The sequence below is a fragment of the Jaculus jaculus genome, chromosome 5 (assembly GCF_020740685.1).
Source record: "Jaculus jaculus isolate mJacJac1 chromosome 5, mJacJac1.mat.Y.cur, whole genome shotgun sequence".
In the NCBI taxonomy this organism is placed as follows: domain Eukaryota; kingdom Metazoa; phylum Chordata; class Mammalia; order Rodentia; family Dipodidae; genus Jaculus; species Jaculus jaculus.
The window spans coordinates 3,248,357-3,266,479 of NC_059106.1; the positions used below are offsets into that span (position 1 = coordinate 3,248,357).

Here is an 18,123-nt window from a genome sequence, read left to right on the forward strand (position 1 = left end):
TAGAAGTAGGAAGTATGATTAGTCTAATAGTTGGCACAGAAAAAGAATGTCTACCCTGCTCCTCAGAAGTAACCATCTTGGGTTTGGGTCAAGCACTTGCCAAACAAGCCTGAGGACCTGAGTTCAGATCCCCACGTAAAATGCTGGGCATGGTGGCATGCACCTGTAATCTCAGCACTGGTAAGAAGGAAACAAAAGGATGCCTGGGGCTCACTGGCTAGCTAGTCTAGCCACAGAGGTAGCTAGGGGTTCACCAAGAGGCTCTACTTTTTGTTTGTTTGTTTTTCAAGGTAGGGTCTCACTTTGCCCAGGCTGACCTGGAATTCACCATTATGTAGTCTCAGGGTGGCCTTGAACTCATGGTGATGCTCCTACCTCTGCATCCCAAGTGCTGGGATTAAAGGCGTGAGCCACCATGCCCAGCTAAGAAGCTCTATCTTAAATAAGGTAGAAAGTGACTAAGGAAGACCACCAATGTTAACCTCTGGCCTGCACACGTATGCTCAGTCATATGCAAGAACACCATGTTTCCAGGATCCTTTTGGATCGTGGCTCCCAGGACTACACTCAAGCTGGCCAGAACTGAATCTGTGGCGGCACATGTTCCGTGATCACCTGTCCTCTACTCACATGTGCCTTGGCAGGGTCACAAAGCAGAATACCAACCTTCCTCTACCTTGCACCCTTTGCAACTCATCTGTAGTGTGAATCCTGAACACTGAGGTCCCTGAGGTCTGGGCTCCATGTCGTCACTTCCCTGGGACACTGGCACCAGGTCGGCCTTTGCATAGCCAGATCCTTCTCAAGCCCAGGACAAGACATCAGGTATGTGGATTCTCCAGGACACAGTGAGATCCAAGCTTTATGTGCAATTTTTGTTTTGCAAGTATTTATGTACATATTGCACATATAAAAACAGCTAGCAGAAAGACATGTACTAAGTGTTAATTGTATGTATTAGAGGAAAAGATTTATGTGGTTTTTATTTTCCTAGCTACGGCATCCAACTTTTTCCATTTTAAGCATAACTTTTCTAAAAGGAAATAAGACATGTTCCATGTATGTATTTCTTTACCTGTGTGTATGCATGTACATGTATGTGTACACATACATATATACACACATAAATACATCCAGGAAATCATTGTTCAGGTTGGCCACCAACTCACTATGTAGCCAAGATCCTCCTGCCTCCACCTTCATATATTGGATTATAGGCTGCGTTGCTGAACCCAGTTCTTTATGCAGTCCTGGGAATTGAACCCAGGGCACCCTGCATGCTAAGCAAGCACTATATCCACTGGGCCACATTGCCAGCCCTGTATGTATGCATATATGTATGTGTGTATTTGTTTTTTTTCAAAGTAGGGTCTCACTATAGCCCAGGCTGACCTGGCACTCACTCTGTAATTTCAGGCTGGCCTTGAACTCATAGCATTCCTCCCACCTCTGCCTCCCAAGTGCTGGGACTAACGGTGTGCACCACCACACCCAGCCCCTATGTGCATCTACTTTTATTTTTATTTATTTATTTGAAAGTGACAGAAAGAGAGAATGGGCACGCCAGGGCCTCCAGCCACTGCAGATGAACTGCAGATGCACGCACCACCTTGTGCATCTGGCTTATGTGCGACCTGGGGAATTGAGCCTCGAACCGAGGTCCTTAGGCTTCACAGGCAAGCACTTAGCCACTAAACCATCTCTCCAGGCCCCTATGTGCATTTTTAAACAGAGTTAAGGTACCTAAACCTGAACAAGTACAAAAAGGTTTATTTCCAAGTGATCATAATTAGAAACAGAGAGAAATAAGACCATCAAAATCTGTGAAGCCCCAAGTTAAAGCTTTCTGCAGTCCATCAGCTCAGGTCCCGGTACAGCAGGGAGGCAGACATTTGACACTCAGCTTAAGGGCATCCAAAAATCACCTCACCCCACCCTGCTGCTCGTAATTATGCTTTGTTGAAGGACGATGATGAGAGCGTTTGTCGGCACCCAGCACACCACCACGCAGTCTAGAAAGGCGAAAAGCGCTCAGGGAGGAAGTGCCAGCTGCAAACGTAGCGCAGGCAAGCGCTCGCATGCTCACCGTCGTGCCACGGGAATGGCTTTACCTGTCTGGTTCACTGATTTTGTTTTTTAAATTTATTTATTTATTTATTTGAGAGTGACAGACACAGAGAAAGACAGATAGAGGGAGAGAGAGAGAATGGGCGCGCCAGGGCTTCTAGCCTCTGCAAACGAACTCCAGACGCGTGCGCCCCCTTGTGCATCTGGCTAAAGTGGGACCTGGGGAACCGAGCCTCGAACCGGGGCCCTTAGGCTTCACAGGCAAGCGCTTAACCGCTAAGCCATCTCTCCAGCCCATGATTTTGTTTTTTAAAATATACTGGGTGTGGTGGTGCACGCCTTCAATCCCAGCACTCTGGAGGCAGTGATAGGAGGATCACAATGAGTTCGAGGCCATTCTGAGCATTCCAGGTCAGCCTGGGCTAGAGTGAAACTCTACCTCAAAAAAATTTTTATTTATTTATTTGCTTGCTTATTTATTTTAAAGAGAGGAAGAGAAAGAAGCACAGAGAGTGATTATGGGTGTGCCAAAGCTTCCTGCCACTGTGAATGAACTCCAGATGTATGTCCCTTTTAGTGCATCTAACTTTACATGGGAACTGCGGAATTGAACCTGAGCCATCAGGCTTGCAAACAAGCACTTTTAACTGCCGAGCCATCTCTCCAGCCCCTACCTTTCTTTTTAAAATCTATTCATTTGTGAACACGCATTTGTATCTGTGTGTGCACACATGTGCAACAGTCCTTTTGCTGCTGCAAACAATGTAGGCGCCACTTTTGGCCTCTGGCTTTATGTCGGTGCTGGGAGTCAGACCTAAGCCAGCAGGCTTTACAAGCAGGTGCCTTTAGCCATGGAGCCGTCTCCTTAGCCTTGCTTTCCTTTACCTTCATACATGCGTGGTGGCAGGTGCTGCGGAAGTGGCACGAGGGCTACACGACCCAGTACCACGTCGAGCTGCCCGTCCCCGTGAACAGACCAGAGGCCGCGACTCCTCTGTGTCTACTGAGACAGAAGAATTTCCCAGGAGTTCACGAAGGGAGTGGTTCAGGAGAGACCCTGCCTCAAAATGATGTGGAAGGCGAGGACTCCCACCGTGGGCTGTGGCAGGTGAGCACCCACATTCACACATACAAACATGCACAAGCACAAGCACACACAAAAAGTAGTTCTTAAAATTAACAGTACAATGGAAGTCCATGAAGGCAGTGATAGAGGACACTCAATCCCCAGGCAGCCCAAGCATGGAGCCTCTGGGGTTCTTCCTCAGTGCTCAGTGGAGCACCCCACCAGGCCACCACACTTACCATAAGCCGTCATCACACCAGCATACGGCCCGTCCACCACGTTCCTGTTTTCTTCGGCCAGCGCCTTGATGTACCTTTTGCTGAGGTCCAGGATCTGCTCCCGTAGCATAGAGCTGGTTTCGGGCTGAGTTCGCTGCTGGATGGTAAAGTGCAGTAGCATCATCCCCCAAATGAAGCCAAAAGTCACCAGGAAAAAGCCCAGCTTCTGAGAGGACAACTTCCAGGGAGTGAAGAGAGCCATCGCGTTCCAGCAATGCCTCTGCCCTTGTTCTCAATGCACAGAAGGTGGACACAAGTTCATGGTACAGACTGGATCACAGGGTCTGTGGGTCTCACTGGCTCCTGTGTCAGCCGACTGCCTTCCCTTGCTTCCATTCTGCTGTGGAGGAAGAGAGGAAGAAAGTTACATGTCGGTAGTGGGCAAACCCAACAAAATTGACCAGGCGCCGTGCCCCTATGGAGACAGCCTTACGTAAAACATCCATTTCCTCTTGCTTAACGTGCTGGTTCTGGACTTCAGGTTGGGGTTTGGGATCTGTGAAGCGAGAGGTGAGACCTGGCTGGTGGTAACAAGCAGCAATCCAAACAGAGGGAGGAGTGTGAGTCTGTGTTAACAGGTAGAGCAGGGCTTGTTCCTGTCTGGACCAAGTTCAAAACAGGAAGCTGGTTTCACAAGATACAAAGGAGATGGAAGGATATTTCAGTGCATGGCAGAAAAAAAAACTTGACGGGGGGGCGGGGGGAGTCACGTCACAGCAATGGGACTTTGTACATCTGTAACTTGAGCTTCAAGTCATTATTATGTGCTTGGGGCAAAGACTAGAGCATGCGATTGGAGTGCTGCACAAGAAAGTGGGTGCCTCCTCAAAGGGGAGTTGAGAAGGAAGCGGGAGAGGGCCCAGTCTTTCTGCATGGCCAGCTCTCCTTTGGCACCGGCACAGAGAGGCCACAGATACAACCAGTCTAGTGCTCTTCGTTTGGGTGGTACTGGAGATCAAACCCAGAGCTTCCCCCATGCTAGGCAAGCCCTCTACCTGAGCCGAGCTCCCTCCCCAGGCTATCACCCCAGCTAACCTGAGCAAGAGAGGCAGCTCATGGCTCCCTGGCCCTCCGCGCAGGAAGCACGGGCACCTCCCTGCTGCTCAGTGGTTCTCACTTTCACTCACCCTGGAGGCAAAATGAAAAGTTCAAGGGCAGAGTTTCGATATGAAGGTGCCTAGACCCCATCTGATACCAACATAGACTGGATCAATGGTCTCTATTATTGGGGTTTCCCACAAGTGGGGCCTGAGCAGAGCTGAAAAAAGATATGTGCCCTTTAGCCTGAGTCCTACCCCCCAAGACTGGCCTATTAATAAGAATGTCTGGGGGAAAGGCTGAGTAACATCCTCCACAAGGGACTGGCCCAGGATGTGTCTCAGAGCGGGTGTTTTAGCCCGGAGTTCCTCCCAGTGCGCATCTCAGGGGAAAGGCAGCAAGCCTTGGAGCAGAGCGATCGGTCAGAGAATGGAAAGTAGCCTGCCTCGGCAGGGCTGCGGCTGACGGTCAGCTCAGCTGTCCACAGAGCACGGGTATCTGGCCCTTCTAACTATAATAGTGAGTGCTAAATAAATTATGGCTATTTCACAAATGTCCTGACCTTTTTTTTTTTTTTTGAGAAAGGAGCTCATGTAGCCCAGGCTGCCATCAAACTTGCTAGGCAGCCTAGAATGACCTTGAACTTCTTATCTCTTTATCTCCTCTCCCAAGTGCTGGGATAACAGATATGTGCCACTATAACTACTTTTATTTGCTCACTTTCTTTTTTGACTGTGTGTGAATGTGGGTGGGTGCACATGTGTATGCACATGTGTGTGAATGTGGGCAGATGCATGTGCGTGTGCGTGTGTGTGAATGTGGGCGGATGCACATGTGTGTACGTGTATGAATGTGGGTGGATGCACACGTGTGTACATGTGTGTGAATGAGGGTGGGTGCACATGTGCATATGGAAGCCAGAGATCAGTACTAGGTGTCTTCTTCAGTCATTCACCATATTCTTTTTCTTTTCTTTCTCTCTCTTCCTTTCTTACTTTCTTTTCTTTTTGAGATGGGTCTCTCACTGACCGCAGAGCTCAGTGATTCGGCTAGACAAGCTGGCCAGCAAGCCCTGGGAGTCTGCCTGTCTCTGCCCCAGCGCCAGGATGGCAGGCACTGCCACCACCCCTGGGTCTTAGAGCGACGCTGCAAGTGGTCCTCGCTCGCGCTTGCCGTGCACACAGCCACAAGCAGCCACCACAGCTGGTTTCACACACTGCTGAGGAGCAAACCCCAGGCTTCAGGCATGTGAGGCAAACACTGATGATGGAGCCACATCCCTAGCCAGAGAAATATTGTTTCCTTGTTTTAAAACTTTTTATTTTTAAAATTTGCTTACAAAGTAATATGTGTCTATGTGGTTTTCACAGAAACTTCATTTGGATTAATTTGTGCCCCCCTCCCCACTGTTCCCTTTGGCTCTCAAGATGGTTTTCTGTACCTTAAACCATGCAATCTCAGTAAGTTCTACACGCTAAGAAGGATGCACGGACCCATTTCCTGTTTATGAGACTCAAATGAGAAAATAGAGGTACAAGGAGAGACCTGCGTCAAGGGCAGCCTGGGGGCATGGAAGAGATCTTCCAGGGGCATGCAGGGATCAGGAAGCCACACCCCAGCTTCCTTTCTGCATTTCAGCTGCCCCACCAGCCTGTTTGTGTAAATCAAAGAGTACCATTTACACACCCAACATGGTGTGGGAAGCAACAAGGTAGAATTTGTAACACAGACCCTGTGTAACCCACAAAGTCCAAAAGATTTACTACCCAGCCCTTAACAGAAAAGGCTTTCCAATATCTCAGCTCTTCCAGTAACTGTTTTATTGTGTATATGTGACGCATATGAGTGTTCAGGGGTGAGTGTGGGCGTGGAGATCACAGGACAACTCCTCACCTTACACCTTGTTGGATGCAGGGTCACCTGTGATTCACCAGCATAGCTCACCTGAGACCATTGGGATTCTCCTGTCCTAATCTCTCTCCTTACCAGAGGCATGCTGGGATGACAGACAACATGCTATGCTCCAGCTTCACGTGGTTTCTGGGGTCCAAACTCAGGTCACCCAGCTTGCTCAGCAAGCTCTTTACCCAACCCCATGCCTGTGTTCTTGTGCAGAGGTTCTCAAGTGTGGTCCTTAACTTAGAACCAGCAGAATAACCAGGAAGAAATGCAACCCCAGACCTACTGAGTCTGCCCCTGGAGGTGGGCTGGCTCCGTGGGCTTCAACAAGCCCCCATGGTGGTACCGCAGACCCAAGGGCAGAGCCCTGAGCTGCGCCGACGGTACCAAGTGCATCTCATCACCATGCAGTCTTTCACAAGCCAGTACGACTCGCCTCAAGCTGACCTGCTTTCTTTTAAATACATAAGCTCCTCTGCCACATATCTGCGGGCATGCTCTTCTACCTCCACCTAAGCAGCTCCTTCCTCTCTCTGCCCATCTTGCCAACAAGTGCTCCCTTCACAGGCTGACATAAACACTTACCTCCCTACCAGCTCACATTCAGGGTGACAGCTTACTCTGGATCTCGAATGTCCCCCCACAGGTCTATGTATAGAAAGTTTGGTATGGGCTGGAGAGATGGCTTAGCGGTTAAGCGCTTGCCTGTGAAGCCTAAGGACCCCGGTTCGAGGCTCAGTTCCCCAGGTCCCACGTTAGCCAGATGCACAAGGGGGCACACGCGTCTGGAGTTCGTTTGCAGAGGCTGGAAGCCCTGGCGCGCCCATTCTCTCTCTCTCTCTTTCTATCTGTCTTTCTCTCTGTGTCTGTCGCTCTCAAATAAATAAATAAATAATTTTTTAAAAAATTTGAAAGTTTGGTCCTTAGTCTAGGCATCATGGGGAGGTAGTGAATTTAGATCACTGGGGGCTGTCCTTAAAGGAGCTATTGGGACTCCAGCCCCTTCTTCTCTTTTTGCTTCCTGGCCACTGAAACTGACAAATCTATAAGTCAGAGACAACCTTTCTTCCTTATTCGTGGCTTATCCTAGACATTTGTCACAGTGATGCAAGCCTGGCACAGAGGGATCCCATGTTTTGTTTAGTGGACAAGACACACATGCTCCTCTATTTACACTGGAGTTACATCCTCAAAAACACTGTCTCACAAGTTGAAATTATCAGTGAAAAAAAAAAATCAGTAGGAAATAGGCTTAATATACCTACACTTACTAAAATCATAGTTTAGCCTAGCCTTGTATGTGCGTGTGTGCGCGCGTGTAGGTCAGAGGACAGCTTTGCAGGCGCTGAATCTCACCTTCGCCTCAGCTGAGGCAGCGTCTCTCACTGTTGCTGCTTGCTCACCAGGCTAGCCACTCTACAAGCTGATAGGAACGTCGCCTGCCCTGTCACCTATCTTGCCATAGGCAGGCTGCGACGACAGCTCCCAGTGTTCATGTGGGGTCTAGGGGCGCAAACTCTCAAACTCAGGTACTACTGGTTGTATGTCAAACACTTTATTGAGGCATCTCCTGAGGTCCCTAGTCTAGTCTTTCTTAATCATGCCCAGAACACTTAAGCTACCCTACAGTTGAGCAAACCTCATCTAACACGAAGCCCATTTTTCCCTAACAGTGTTGTATCTTTTGTAATTTATGACACACAGCACAAAATGCTACAGAGGGAAGCCTCTGCACCACCCTGGAGTCAAAACTTCCAAGTCAAACATCATGAGTCAAAGGCCATCTACCTGTACCTTCTCAGAGAAAGACAATGACCATATGGGCACAAGATATCTGATGACTACAGGAGCTTGTGCCTAAACAGTGGCCAGCTGAACAGGACCTTCCCTCTTTCTTTCTGCAAGGAGACAGGCACTGAGCAAGTGCTGCCTTTGGCGGCCTGGGGACTGAATGATGAGCAGGGCGTCCCCACCCTCAAGGGGGTCACATCTTGAACGCCATCTCCTAAAGCCTGCTGCCTCCAGCTGCAGAGGAAGTAACCCCACTTCCTTTGTGATAACCCACACTCACGGTCACCCCAGATCTGCAGGGACTTTCCTGGGGACAGTACGCTGGGTGCTGGACCTTCAACGGGGCCTTCTGGTGATGTGCTTTCACTCATTTGTAACAGAACTGGACTGGTGACAAAGTCACCTGTCAACTCTCAGACACAAAACCCTACTCTAATTCCTCAGTTAACCCCAGTGAGGTGGCTGACCTAGGCCACAGAAGGGCGGAGGGCATGGCTGGGACACAGCTCACGTAACCCGAACATGCACAGAGCCCTGGTTGGATACCCAGAACTGCACAAGCCAGGCACAGTGATGGACATCTGGAATCCCAGAGGAGAATTGGAAGTTCAAGGTCATCCTTAGTTACACAGTGAGTTCAAGGCTAGGCTGGTATCCCAGGACACTTGTGCCTCAAAAAAAAGGAGGAAGAAAGAGAGAGGGGGAGGGAGAGAGGGATAGGGTATGAGCTAGACAAGGGTTTCCTTAGAAGGCAGAAGGCTTCTAACAACCTTCCTTCAAGGTCAGAACCACCCAGCTGGTACTTCTTTTTAACCAAGAAGGCCAGCCCAAGTAAAATTAGTTTAGCTCGCAGAGAAGGAGATTGGGAGAACAAATCCCTAGCTAGAACGGGCTGAGAGGCTTGAGGGACCAGATCTGAGGTGACTATAGAGTCACCAGAAGTGTTCTTTTCATGAGCTGAATTCTGAGGGTGAAATAACAGAACCTTTACCAGCCTATCTGCAGCACACATGGGTCCAGTGCATCACTTTCAGCTTTGTGGTTCCTAGTAAGAGACAGAGTTAAGACATTCCGAGGGCGTTATTGGAGATGCACATGTCTCCCACAACAGGGAGATGAGGAGGCCCAGAACAGCCATCCTCACGGAGTCTTGCTGCCATTAAAAGATGTAACAATGGGGGCTGGAGCAACAGCTCAGTGGCTAAGCACTCGCCTGTGAAGCCTAAGGACCCCGGTACAAGGCTCGATTCCCCAGGACCCACATAAGCCAGATGTACAAGGTGGCGCATCATCTGGAATTCATTTGCAGTGGCTAGAGGCCCTGATGTACCCATTCTCTCTTTCTCTTTCTGTCACTCTCAAATAAATAAATAAAATACATAATTTTTTAAATAAATAAAATAATTTTTTTTAAATATGTAATAATGAGGGCTGGGGGATTTGCTCAGTGATTAAGGCGCTTACCTACAAAGCCTAAGGACCCAAGTTTGGTTTCCCAGAACCCATGTAAGCCAGATGCACATGGTAACACATGGATCTGGAGTTTGTCTGCAGTGGCTGAAGGCCCTGGAGCACCAATATTCTCTATCTGCCTCTTTCTCCCTCTCTCTATTTCATAAATAAATAATAAATAAATAAAATTTAATAAAGAAAAGGGCTAGGTAATGTGTCTTGGAAGAGTTCTTGCCAAGCAGAGGAGTGATACTGCAGATCTGTGGCTTCATCAATCCAACAAAGATACAAGTGGGTACTAAGCCTTTTTGCAATATTAACCACTCAATGTGCAACCCTCTATCCCTGATTTCTGAAAACATGTCCTTCCTTCTCTCCCTCCCACACACTCAACATAGTAAAAATCAGATGTCTACCTTTCAACTGTGGTCAAAGATCTTTGGCAAAGGGATATGTTAGTTCTCCTAATTTAAAAAAAAAGCACATAACAATGTTCAAGAAGGCTGGAGAGATGTCTTAGCAGTTAAGGTACATGCCTACGAAGCCTAAGGATCTAGGTTCAATTCTCCATGTCCCACGTAAGCCAGATGCACATGGTGGCACATACGTCTGGAGTTCATTTGCAGTGTCTAGAGGCCCTGGCATGCCCATTCTCATTCATTCTCTCTCTCTCTCTTCCTCTCTCCCTCCCTCCCTCTGATAAATAAATACAAATAAATCTTTAAGAAATGTTCAACATTATTAATCCCTCGGGGAAGTGAAAAGAGTAGTCACAATGAGATACCATTTTACAGCCATCAGGATGGCAATAAGAAACTGAGGAGAGAGCGGGCTGCTGAGGATGAGTGGAAACGGGACTCCTCAAAGACTGCTGGTGGGGGTGTAAAACAGCATGGCCAGCGTTGAAAACAATTTTGCCGTTCAAATATTTGAACAGGGAGTTACTGTATGAGCCAGGCCAATTCCACTCCCAGGAATTCTTGCAAGAGAAATGAAAACATAGGTGCACCAAGCAACAACAAAAAACTCGCTTACTAATTTTCAGAGCCACATTCTTGCAACCCTGCATCAGCCTCACTAGCCTAGCTCCAGATCCGCCCTGCCTGGGAGGCGCCACCTTCTCACACCAGGTGACCAGGTGACCAGGTGACCGCAGTCTGTCGCAGCCCAGTCCCAGGCAATGCTACCCTTCCCGCTGTGCTCCAGCTCCGCTCGGTCAGCATGCACACCGCTTACCTGAAGCACTTCCTAGGAGTCTTTAACTGGCAGCTATTCCCTGCAATAACATTTAAGAATTCCTGGGCTGGAAAGAGCTCAGTGGATAAAGTACTCGCCTTGAGTTTAATTCACAGAACCTATATTTAAATTTTTTTTTTTTTAATTGGGCTGGTGGGACTGGAGAGATGGCTTAGCGGTTAAGGTGCTTGCCTGCAAAGCCAAAGGACCCACCCAGGTTCAACTCCCCATTACATGGGTGAATCAGATGCACAGGGTAGCACATGTATCTGGAATTTGTTTGCAGTGGCTAGAGGCCCTGGTGCACCCACTGTCCCTCTCTGCCTCTTTCTCTCTCTCAAAATAAATATATTTTTTAAATTGAGCTAAGATGATGGCTCAGCAGTTAAGGATACTTGCTTGCAAAGCCTGCTGACTCAGGTTCAATTCTCTGGTACCCACATAAAGCCAGCACAAAAGTGGCGCATGTGGCTTTAGGAGTATAAATCTTGCTCTTGTCTGGATAAATGTATATATTATTCTCACCAAACTGCCTTGAAAGCACTACACTTAATGTTCATATTCATATATTAATGCTACTCTCTCTTCTGATTAGAGAAGCTTCTCTTTCAGATGGTGATGACCACTGGGATGACCCAAAAGGCACCACAGTGCTGAGAAGAAGGGACGGAGGAGTGACCAGCACTGAAACATCTCATACCCTCCAAGGCTCAGAGGCCATTGCAGAAGAGGTGATGGACAGGTTGTAAGAGCCAAAGGAAGGGGACCACTCATACAATGCAACTGTCCAGACAGAAATTGGCCTCGATATCCAAGACCTTGCAGTGCCTAGCAATACCTACACAAGACCCTCATAACAGGAGAAAAAGATGATCACATCAAAGTAAAAGAGAGACTAATGGAGACAGGGAGGGGATATGATGGAGAGCACAGTTATGAAGAGGAAAGTGGCAGAGGGGAGGGAAATATGGTTTACTGTCTGTAAGTATAAAAGTTGTCCAAAAAAAGTGGCAAATGTGTCTGGAATTCACTGGCAGATGCAGGAGGACTTGGCATGCCTATACATACTTTCTCTGCCTGGGCATGGTGGTACACACTTGTAATCCTAACAGAGGTAGAGATAGGAGGGTCTCTGAAATAGCTGGCCAGCCAGTCTAGCCTAATTAGTGAGGTCTAGAACAATGAGAGGCCCTGTCTTTAAAAAGGTGCACAGGGACTGGAGATTTGGCTCAGCCTCGGTGGCTAAAGGCAGTTGCTTGCACAGCCTGCTGGCCTAGGTTCAACACCTCTCCTCCCAGGGAAAGCCAGATACAAAACGTGGTGCATGTATCCGGTGTTCAATCTCAGCGGTGCACCCATCTCTCTCTCTCTTTCTCTCTCTCTGTTACACGCACAGGTACACATGCAAAAAGTAATGTTTTTTTTAAAAAAAGAGGTGGACAGAGTTCCTGAATATGGCTCCCGAGGCTGTCCTCTTACCATGCACATACATATGAGCAAGACAGGAGAAAATGGGGTACAGCTAAAGAAGATAATGAAAGAAGAACCAACGCAATGGAGAAGAAAGGACACCCATGACAGGGAGCAGCGGGGAACAAGCGGGAAATCTCGATGCAGGGTAAGCAGCTTTCTCTACTTGGTGGACAGTCACGGCATCCCAGGAGCAGCAGGGAGGAAGGCTGCGGGGGGCTAAAGAAACCTGCCCTTGGGAATCTCTGACCCACAGCCGCTTCCACCCATTGCACTGTGCCTGTCCACCTCAGTGTCTGCGTGTAGATAACAGAGAACATTCTAGAACCAAAGAACACTTTTAAAGCTGGATGGCTAGAGATGAGTCAACAAAGTTTGTTGGTTCTCATCCTGTGTTCCAAAGGACTTCAAGATTTAGAGATTCCACAGATGTTTTGTGTTTTCTTTGGCTAAAACGAGAACAGGTTTTGATTTTGCTAGCTACTTGGAATGTTGTAATAATTCAGAGCCACAGCACACACCACCCAGAATCCTGGTAGGAAGGAGAGGGAGGGTGAGCTACAGAAGAGTGATTTACAGGGGAAGAATTACAGATGAATGCAGTCATTATACAAACAGAAAAGCACCGAAGTCAATTTTAACTGCTCCCCTCCCTTTCATCCCTCACTTCAAATAAAGTACATCTATGTCATCCGTTTCTTATGACCACTAGATTTATAACCCATTAAAACCACTTTTATAATCACCTCATGCAAACAAAAAAAATTGGCCATTACTGGAATGATTTAAATAACACCAGCAGCATGGCAAGATCTGGGGGAGTTTATTAAGACTTTAGCAAAACGTGCCATGAATACTCCATTTGGGTATTCCCTTATGAAAAATGCCCTGATTTCACCCAGGGAGTTCTGCGAACGTTGTGACGGCCCTCGCTCACCAGACCAGGTAACTGTTACCTCAGTCCTCTGCTCCCTGGGGCTTCTGTTCAGCACAACTGGTCCCAGGAACCTCCCCAGCAACCAAGTCACCATGAGAGACTCTCAGCTCTATACCCTCTACAGCCCCCAAGATTATCCATCAGCTGGTCCAGAGAGACTCAGGAACGTCATGGAATTCTGAGCATGACCAAAAGATTGAGAACTAAGAAGCTAAGACGCCCACGATCAGACACAAGAAAGTGAGTGGGGGCCACAGAACTGAGATGAGAAAGAAGACAGCAGGCTAAATGTAACAGCATGCCTTCCCCCGGCTAGATGGACAGCCCCTTCTCAGCTTCAGTCAGGGACCAACTTGAAGGAACATAGCTTGAGATGGTTAAAACTCAATCTTCCCAAAAGACACCAGAAACTCAAAGTTCTAGTCAAATGTTTCTATTTTTAAATGTTGGCACTGGTTTAGAATTCTTTTTCAAGATAGGGGGTCTCACATTGGCCCAAAGGCATTGTGTAGCTCAGGATGGCCTCGAACTCAAGGTAATCCTTCTGCCCTAGTCTCTCTCCAAGTATTGAGATTACAGGTATAAGCCACCACACATGGCTTTATTTTTAAAAATTATTTTTGGGTTAGTCAAGTAAAACATAAAGCTGTAGGCTTGATCAAGAACTTTATGGTAAAGCCAACAACCTTTAAAATAAAAGACCCTGACTTCAAAGAAGTCCACATTCTTGCTCATCTGCTCACCCAACTGGGGACAGGAACCGGTGCCACTACTGTACCCTACCTGCAAAGCCTGTCTCAATGGAGCAGTCACTGGTAGGCACACAGTCAAACCCTGGGGTCTGGTTATCACTGTCAAAACGTTTGGAAAAGCATCAACTCTGCTGTTTTGTAAATGGACATGTCAAACTGGTGGCGGTGTAGGGAGGAGTGTTGTGGAATGCTCCCTTCTGACATGACGGGGCTTTCACGTCACAACTTCACACTGAGGCTCATGAAGCCTGGTTCCTCTCTAAGGAACTACTGACAGCTGACAGTTGCTGGGGAGGGGGGAGTCATTTGCTTCGGTGGTAAGTTGTCCACGCTCCAGTAAATAAACTTTCACCCAAGCTCATGCAAGCAACCCTCCTTAAACTCAGTGGGTCACAAAAAAAGCCAGACATGAAAGTAGGAACAGCAGGAAGCGGACACACCGGGAAGGAGTTCCACAGGAATGGGAGGGGGGACAAGAGAGGGGAATTAGGATGAATATGATCAAAACACATTTTATTTAGGTATATGTATGAAAATGTTGAATAAACTTTGCACCCTTAAGAAAGCTAACGTACAGCCCTCAACATAAGCTGACTTTTATGTCACGAGCTCAGGAAAGTACAAGACTTAGAAACACCAAAGCCATGCGGTACTAGCCGGGGTTACATAGGGAGACTCTATCTCAAAACAACAAATAAAATAAACCAGAAATAGTCGTCCAGAAAGTTTATCATGACTTTCAGAACCACAGCAACTGCAGAAGGCAGGATAACTGTTCACTCTGGAGGCTCCTGTCCTGGAAAACCCTCCTGTCCCTGGCACAGCAGGGCTCTCCCCTCTGTTCTCTTCTGCAGGCACCCCATTATCTCATCACTCCTGACAAACACACAGACACTGACTGCCAGCTTCCTATTCTGCTCCCTGGTAAGATTCAGGACTCCGCAAAGGAATAAACCCAAACCCTCCTGTGAACTGGGGTACTTAATATCTGCCGAGTAAAGAGTCCTTGTTGCCTGCTGGTCAATAAAAATATCTGCTGATTTTCTCTTTGAAAAAGAGCCATGATTGCTTTAGGTGTCCCTCTTAAGAACTAATGTCTTCAGAGCCTAAAGTACCTCTGGAATGTGCTTCTGAGCCCCCAGTAACTGCTTCGTCACTTCAGAGAACAAGAACCTCACGAAATGAAGTGGAACAACTCTTGACTGGCACAGCCTGCTCTCCCTGGACCACAGGCCCTCCTGCTCAGATGAGCCTGTCACTCGCCAGGGACGCGACAGTGACAACCACTGTGCTCTGGGCTCTCCAGTAAGAGACGCCCCTCAGGAAGCAGTGTCTAGGCCAGGGCAGAAGTTGGCCCCAGTATTCATCTCTCAGAACCTGCTCTGAAATTCTTGGGGAGGGCAAGAGCAGCGAGAACTACATGGACGGAGAGACAAGCTGGTGTGGTAGGAAGGTCTGGGGGTCACAGACAAGCTGGTGTGGTAGGAAGGTCTGGGGGTCACAGACAAGCTGGTGTGGTAGGAAGGTCTGGAGGTCAGAAACAAGCTGGTGTGGTAGGAAGGTTGGGGATCACAGACAGTTTCAAATCTCAGTCCTACTAAACCTAGCCCTGGAACCTGCTATGGAAAATTCTAGAAACTTCCTCACATGTAAAATGTCTAACTTACTGTTTTCATTTGCAAAGAGCCTAGTCTAGTGCTCAAACCGTGGTGAGAAGAATGTGACTGAAGACGTCTCTGGATTCTACTGAGAAGTCCCAGAGGACGTGGTGTCAGGCAGTGGAGCTAATCGAAAATCATGGTGACCTCGTTTCTTTCTGACACCGCCTGTGGCTTACTTTCTGCTCTTCAGTTCTGAGTCTCAAAGGGTATAAGCATGTCTGTGTGAAACACAGAAAACACAGGCAACTGCTGGCACAATACCACCACAAATGACTCAGAATTAACCTAACTCCTTCTTGGGTTTTGATGAGAAAATGAAGCAGCCACTGATTTCCACATCCGGTTGCTATCACTACTGCAAAGGATTTCCAGATCTGAAGACCAGGAACCAAGTACCCTGAATTCATTACATCCCCCAGATCTGAAGACCAGGAACCAAGTACCCTGAATTCATTACATCCCCCAGATCTGAAGACCAGGAACCAAGTACCCTGAATTCATTACATCCCCCAGATCTGAAGACCAGAAACCTAGTACCCTGAACTCATTACATCCCCCAGATCTGAAGACCAGAAACCTAGTACCCTGAACTCATTACATCCCCCAGATCTGAAGACCAGAAACCTAGTACCCTGAACTCATTACATCCCCCAACATGATCCCTCTGACAGCAAAGCCAAACCTTCTGATTCACCAAGGACAGCCACCCGGGTAGGTACTGGATTTTAGAATGATGATTGAAATGAAACCAAAAGCATTGCCTGGAGAAATAGCTCAGTAGTTAAGGTGCTTGCTGCAAAGCCTAAGGACGCAGGTTCAATTCCCAGATGCACAAGGTGGCACATGCATCTGGAGTTCATTTGCAATGGCTGGAGGCCCTGGTGTGCCCATTTTCTCTGTCTCTCTCTCTCTCTCTCTCTCTCTCTCTCTCTCTAGATAGATAGATAGATAGATAGATAGATAGATAGATAGATAGATATAGAGAGATATCCATATCTATATCTATATCTATATCTATATATAGAGAGAGGGAGAGAGATTATGTATATATAAAACAAAGACTAACAAGGCTGTCCTGTGCCCTGAAGCCTCACGCTGTACAGAAGACAAAGAAGAATCCACACATGCCTGGGGAATAAATCCCAATGACATCATTTTAACTAAATCTTAAGAGGAAGAAAGAACAGGGTTGGAGAGGTGGCTCAGCAATTAAGGTGCTTGCCTGCAAAATCGAATGGCCTGGGTTTGATTCCCCAGTACCCATGTAAGCCAGATACACAAGGTGGTGCATGCATCTGGAGTTCATCTGTAGTAGCTGGAGGCCCTGGTGCTGCTATTTTACCCCTCCCTCCCTCTCACGTGCTCGCCCGCTCCCCTTCACACATAAAAATATTTTAAAAGGGAAGAAATGCCTGTAGTACTCTTCCAGCATAAAACCTGTTGCGGCCCCTCTGGCTTTGTACATAAAGATGTTATGATCTCTGCCAGGCATGATGGTGCACACCTTTATCCCCGCACTTGGGAGGTAGAGGTAGCAGGCTGTGAACTGTGAGTTCAAGACCAACGTGGGACTGCAGAGGGAGGTCAGGTCAGCCTGGGCTACAGTAAGGCTCTACGTGGGGCGGGAGAGAATGTTATGACCTTAGTCACCAGATAGAATTACACTGCTTGAATGCATTCTTGGCAAGCTCTTTGGGGTGTAATCCACTTTACAAGGACAAACAAGGAATGGCTATCAGAATCTCACACACTAGTATACAACACACACCATCACCACCCCTGGTCACAGAATTAACAATGTCTGTGCCAGGGTTGAGGAAATGGTTTGATGGGTAAAGGGCTTACCATGCCAGCATGAGGACTGAGTCCTGATGCCCAGCACCTATGTAAAATGCCAGGCATCAGGGCATGTGCCTGAATGCCCCAATGCTAGGGAGGCAGAAATGGAATCCCTGGTGTTCATAAGCTAGCTAGCACAGTGGAAATCAGTGAGCTCTAGGTTTATCCAACAAAGTGGATAGCAAAAAGGAGACACACGATGTCAACCTCTATCCTCCACACACATGCTCATACAACATGCAACCACACATGTATGAATACACACACAAAATGTCTGTTCCATTCCTAAATTACAATGTGTCCTCAAGAAACCGATAGTAACCTAATGAGTCCTATATATAAACACCAAGTTCTACTTTCCACGTTGGCAAGAGAAATGGGCATTACAAAACATTTCCCAGGCCTGGTGTCCCTTCCACAGTAACCACCAGAGTCAACTTCCTGGTCTGGCATTTTTGAGTATGCAATGGTCCCCTCTGAGCCTCAGTTTCCCTTTTCATAGTTTGTTATACTCAAACACAGCCTAAAAATATTAAGTGCAAATTTCCAGAAATAAACAGTAAGTTTTACATTGAAAGCCAATAGTAAACCTGACACCCTTCCTCCTCAACTGTGAAATCAGCCATGTGTCCACTGT

The 18,123-nt window shown here is 47.5% G+C and overlaps 1 protein-coding gene across 5 annotated transcripts in view; it reads right to left on the minus strand.

The window, feature by feature from the left end:
* Mgat5 (alpha-1,6-mannosylglycoprotein 6-beta-N-acetylglucosaminyltransferase) overlaps positions 1 to 18,123 on the minus strand; it is a 307,809-nt gene that overhangs the window by 181,587 nt on the left and 108,099 nt on the right. For 2 of the 5 annotated variants that reach the window (XM_045151121.1, XM_004668162.2), the window contains one exon: positions 3,373 to 3,751. In XM_045151121.1, the coding sequence (XP_045007056.1) occupies positions 3,373 to 3,613 (241 nt within the window). In that variant the 5' untranslated portion in view covers positions 3,614 to 3,751. Of the gene's footprint in view, positions 1 to 3,372; positions 3,752 to 3,844; positions 3,863 to 18,123 lie in introns of those variants that run through there. The other 3 variants (XM_045151124.1, XM_045151122.1, XM_045151123.1) reach the window with 2 other exon arrangements.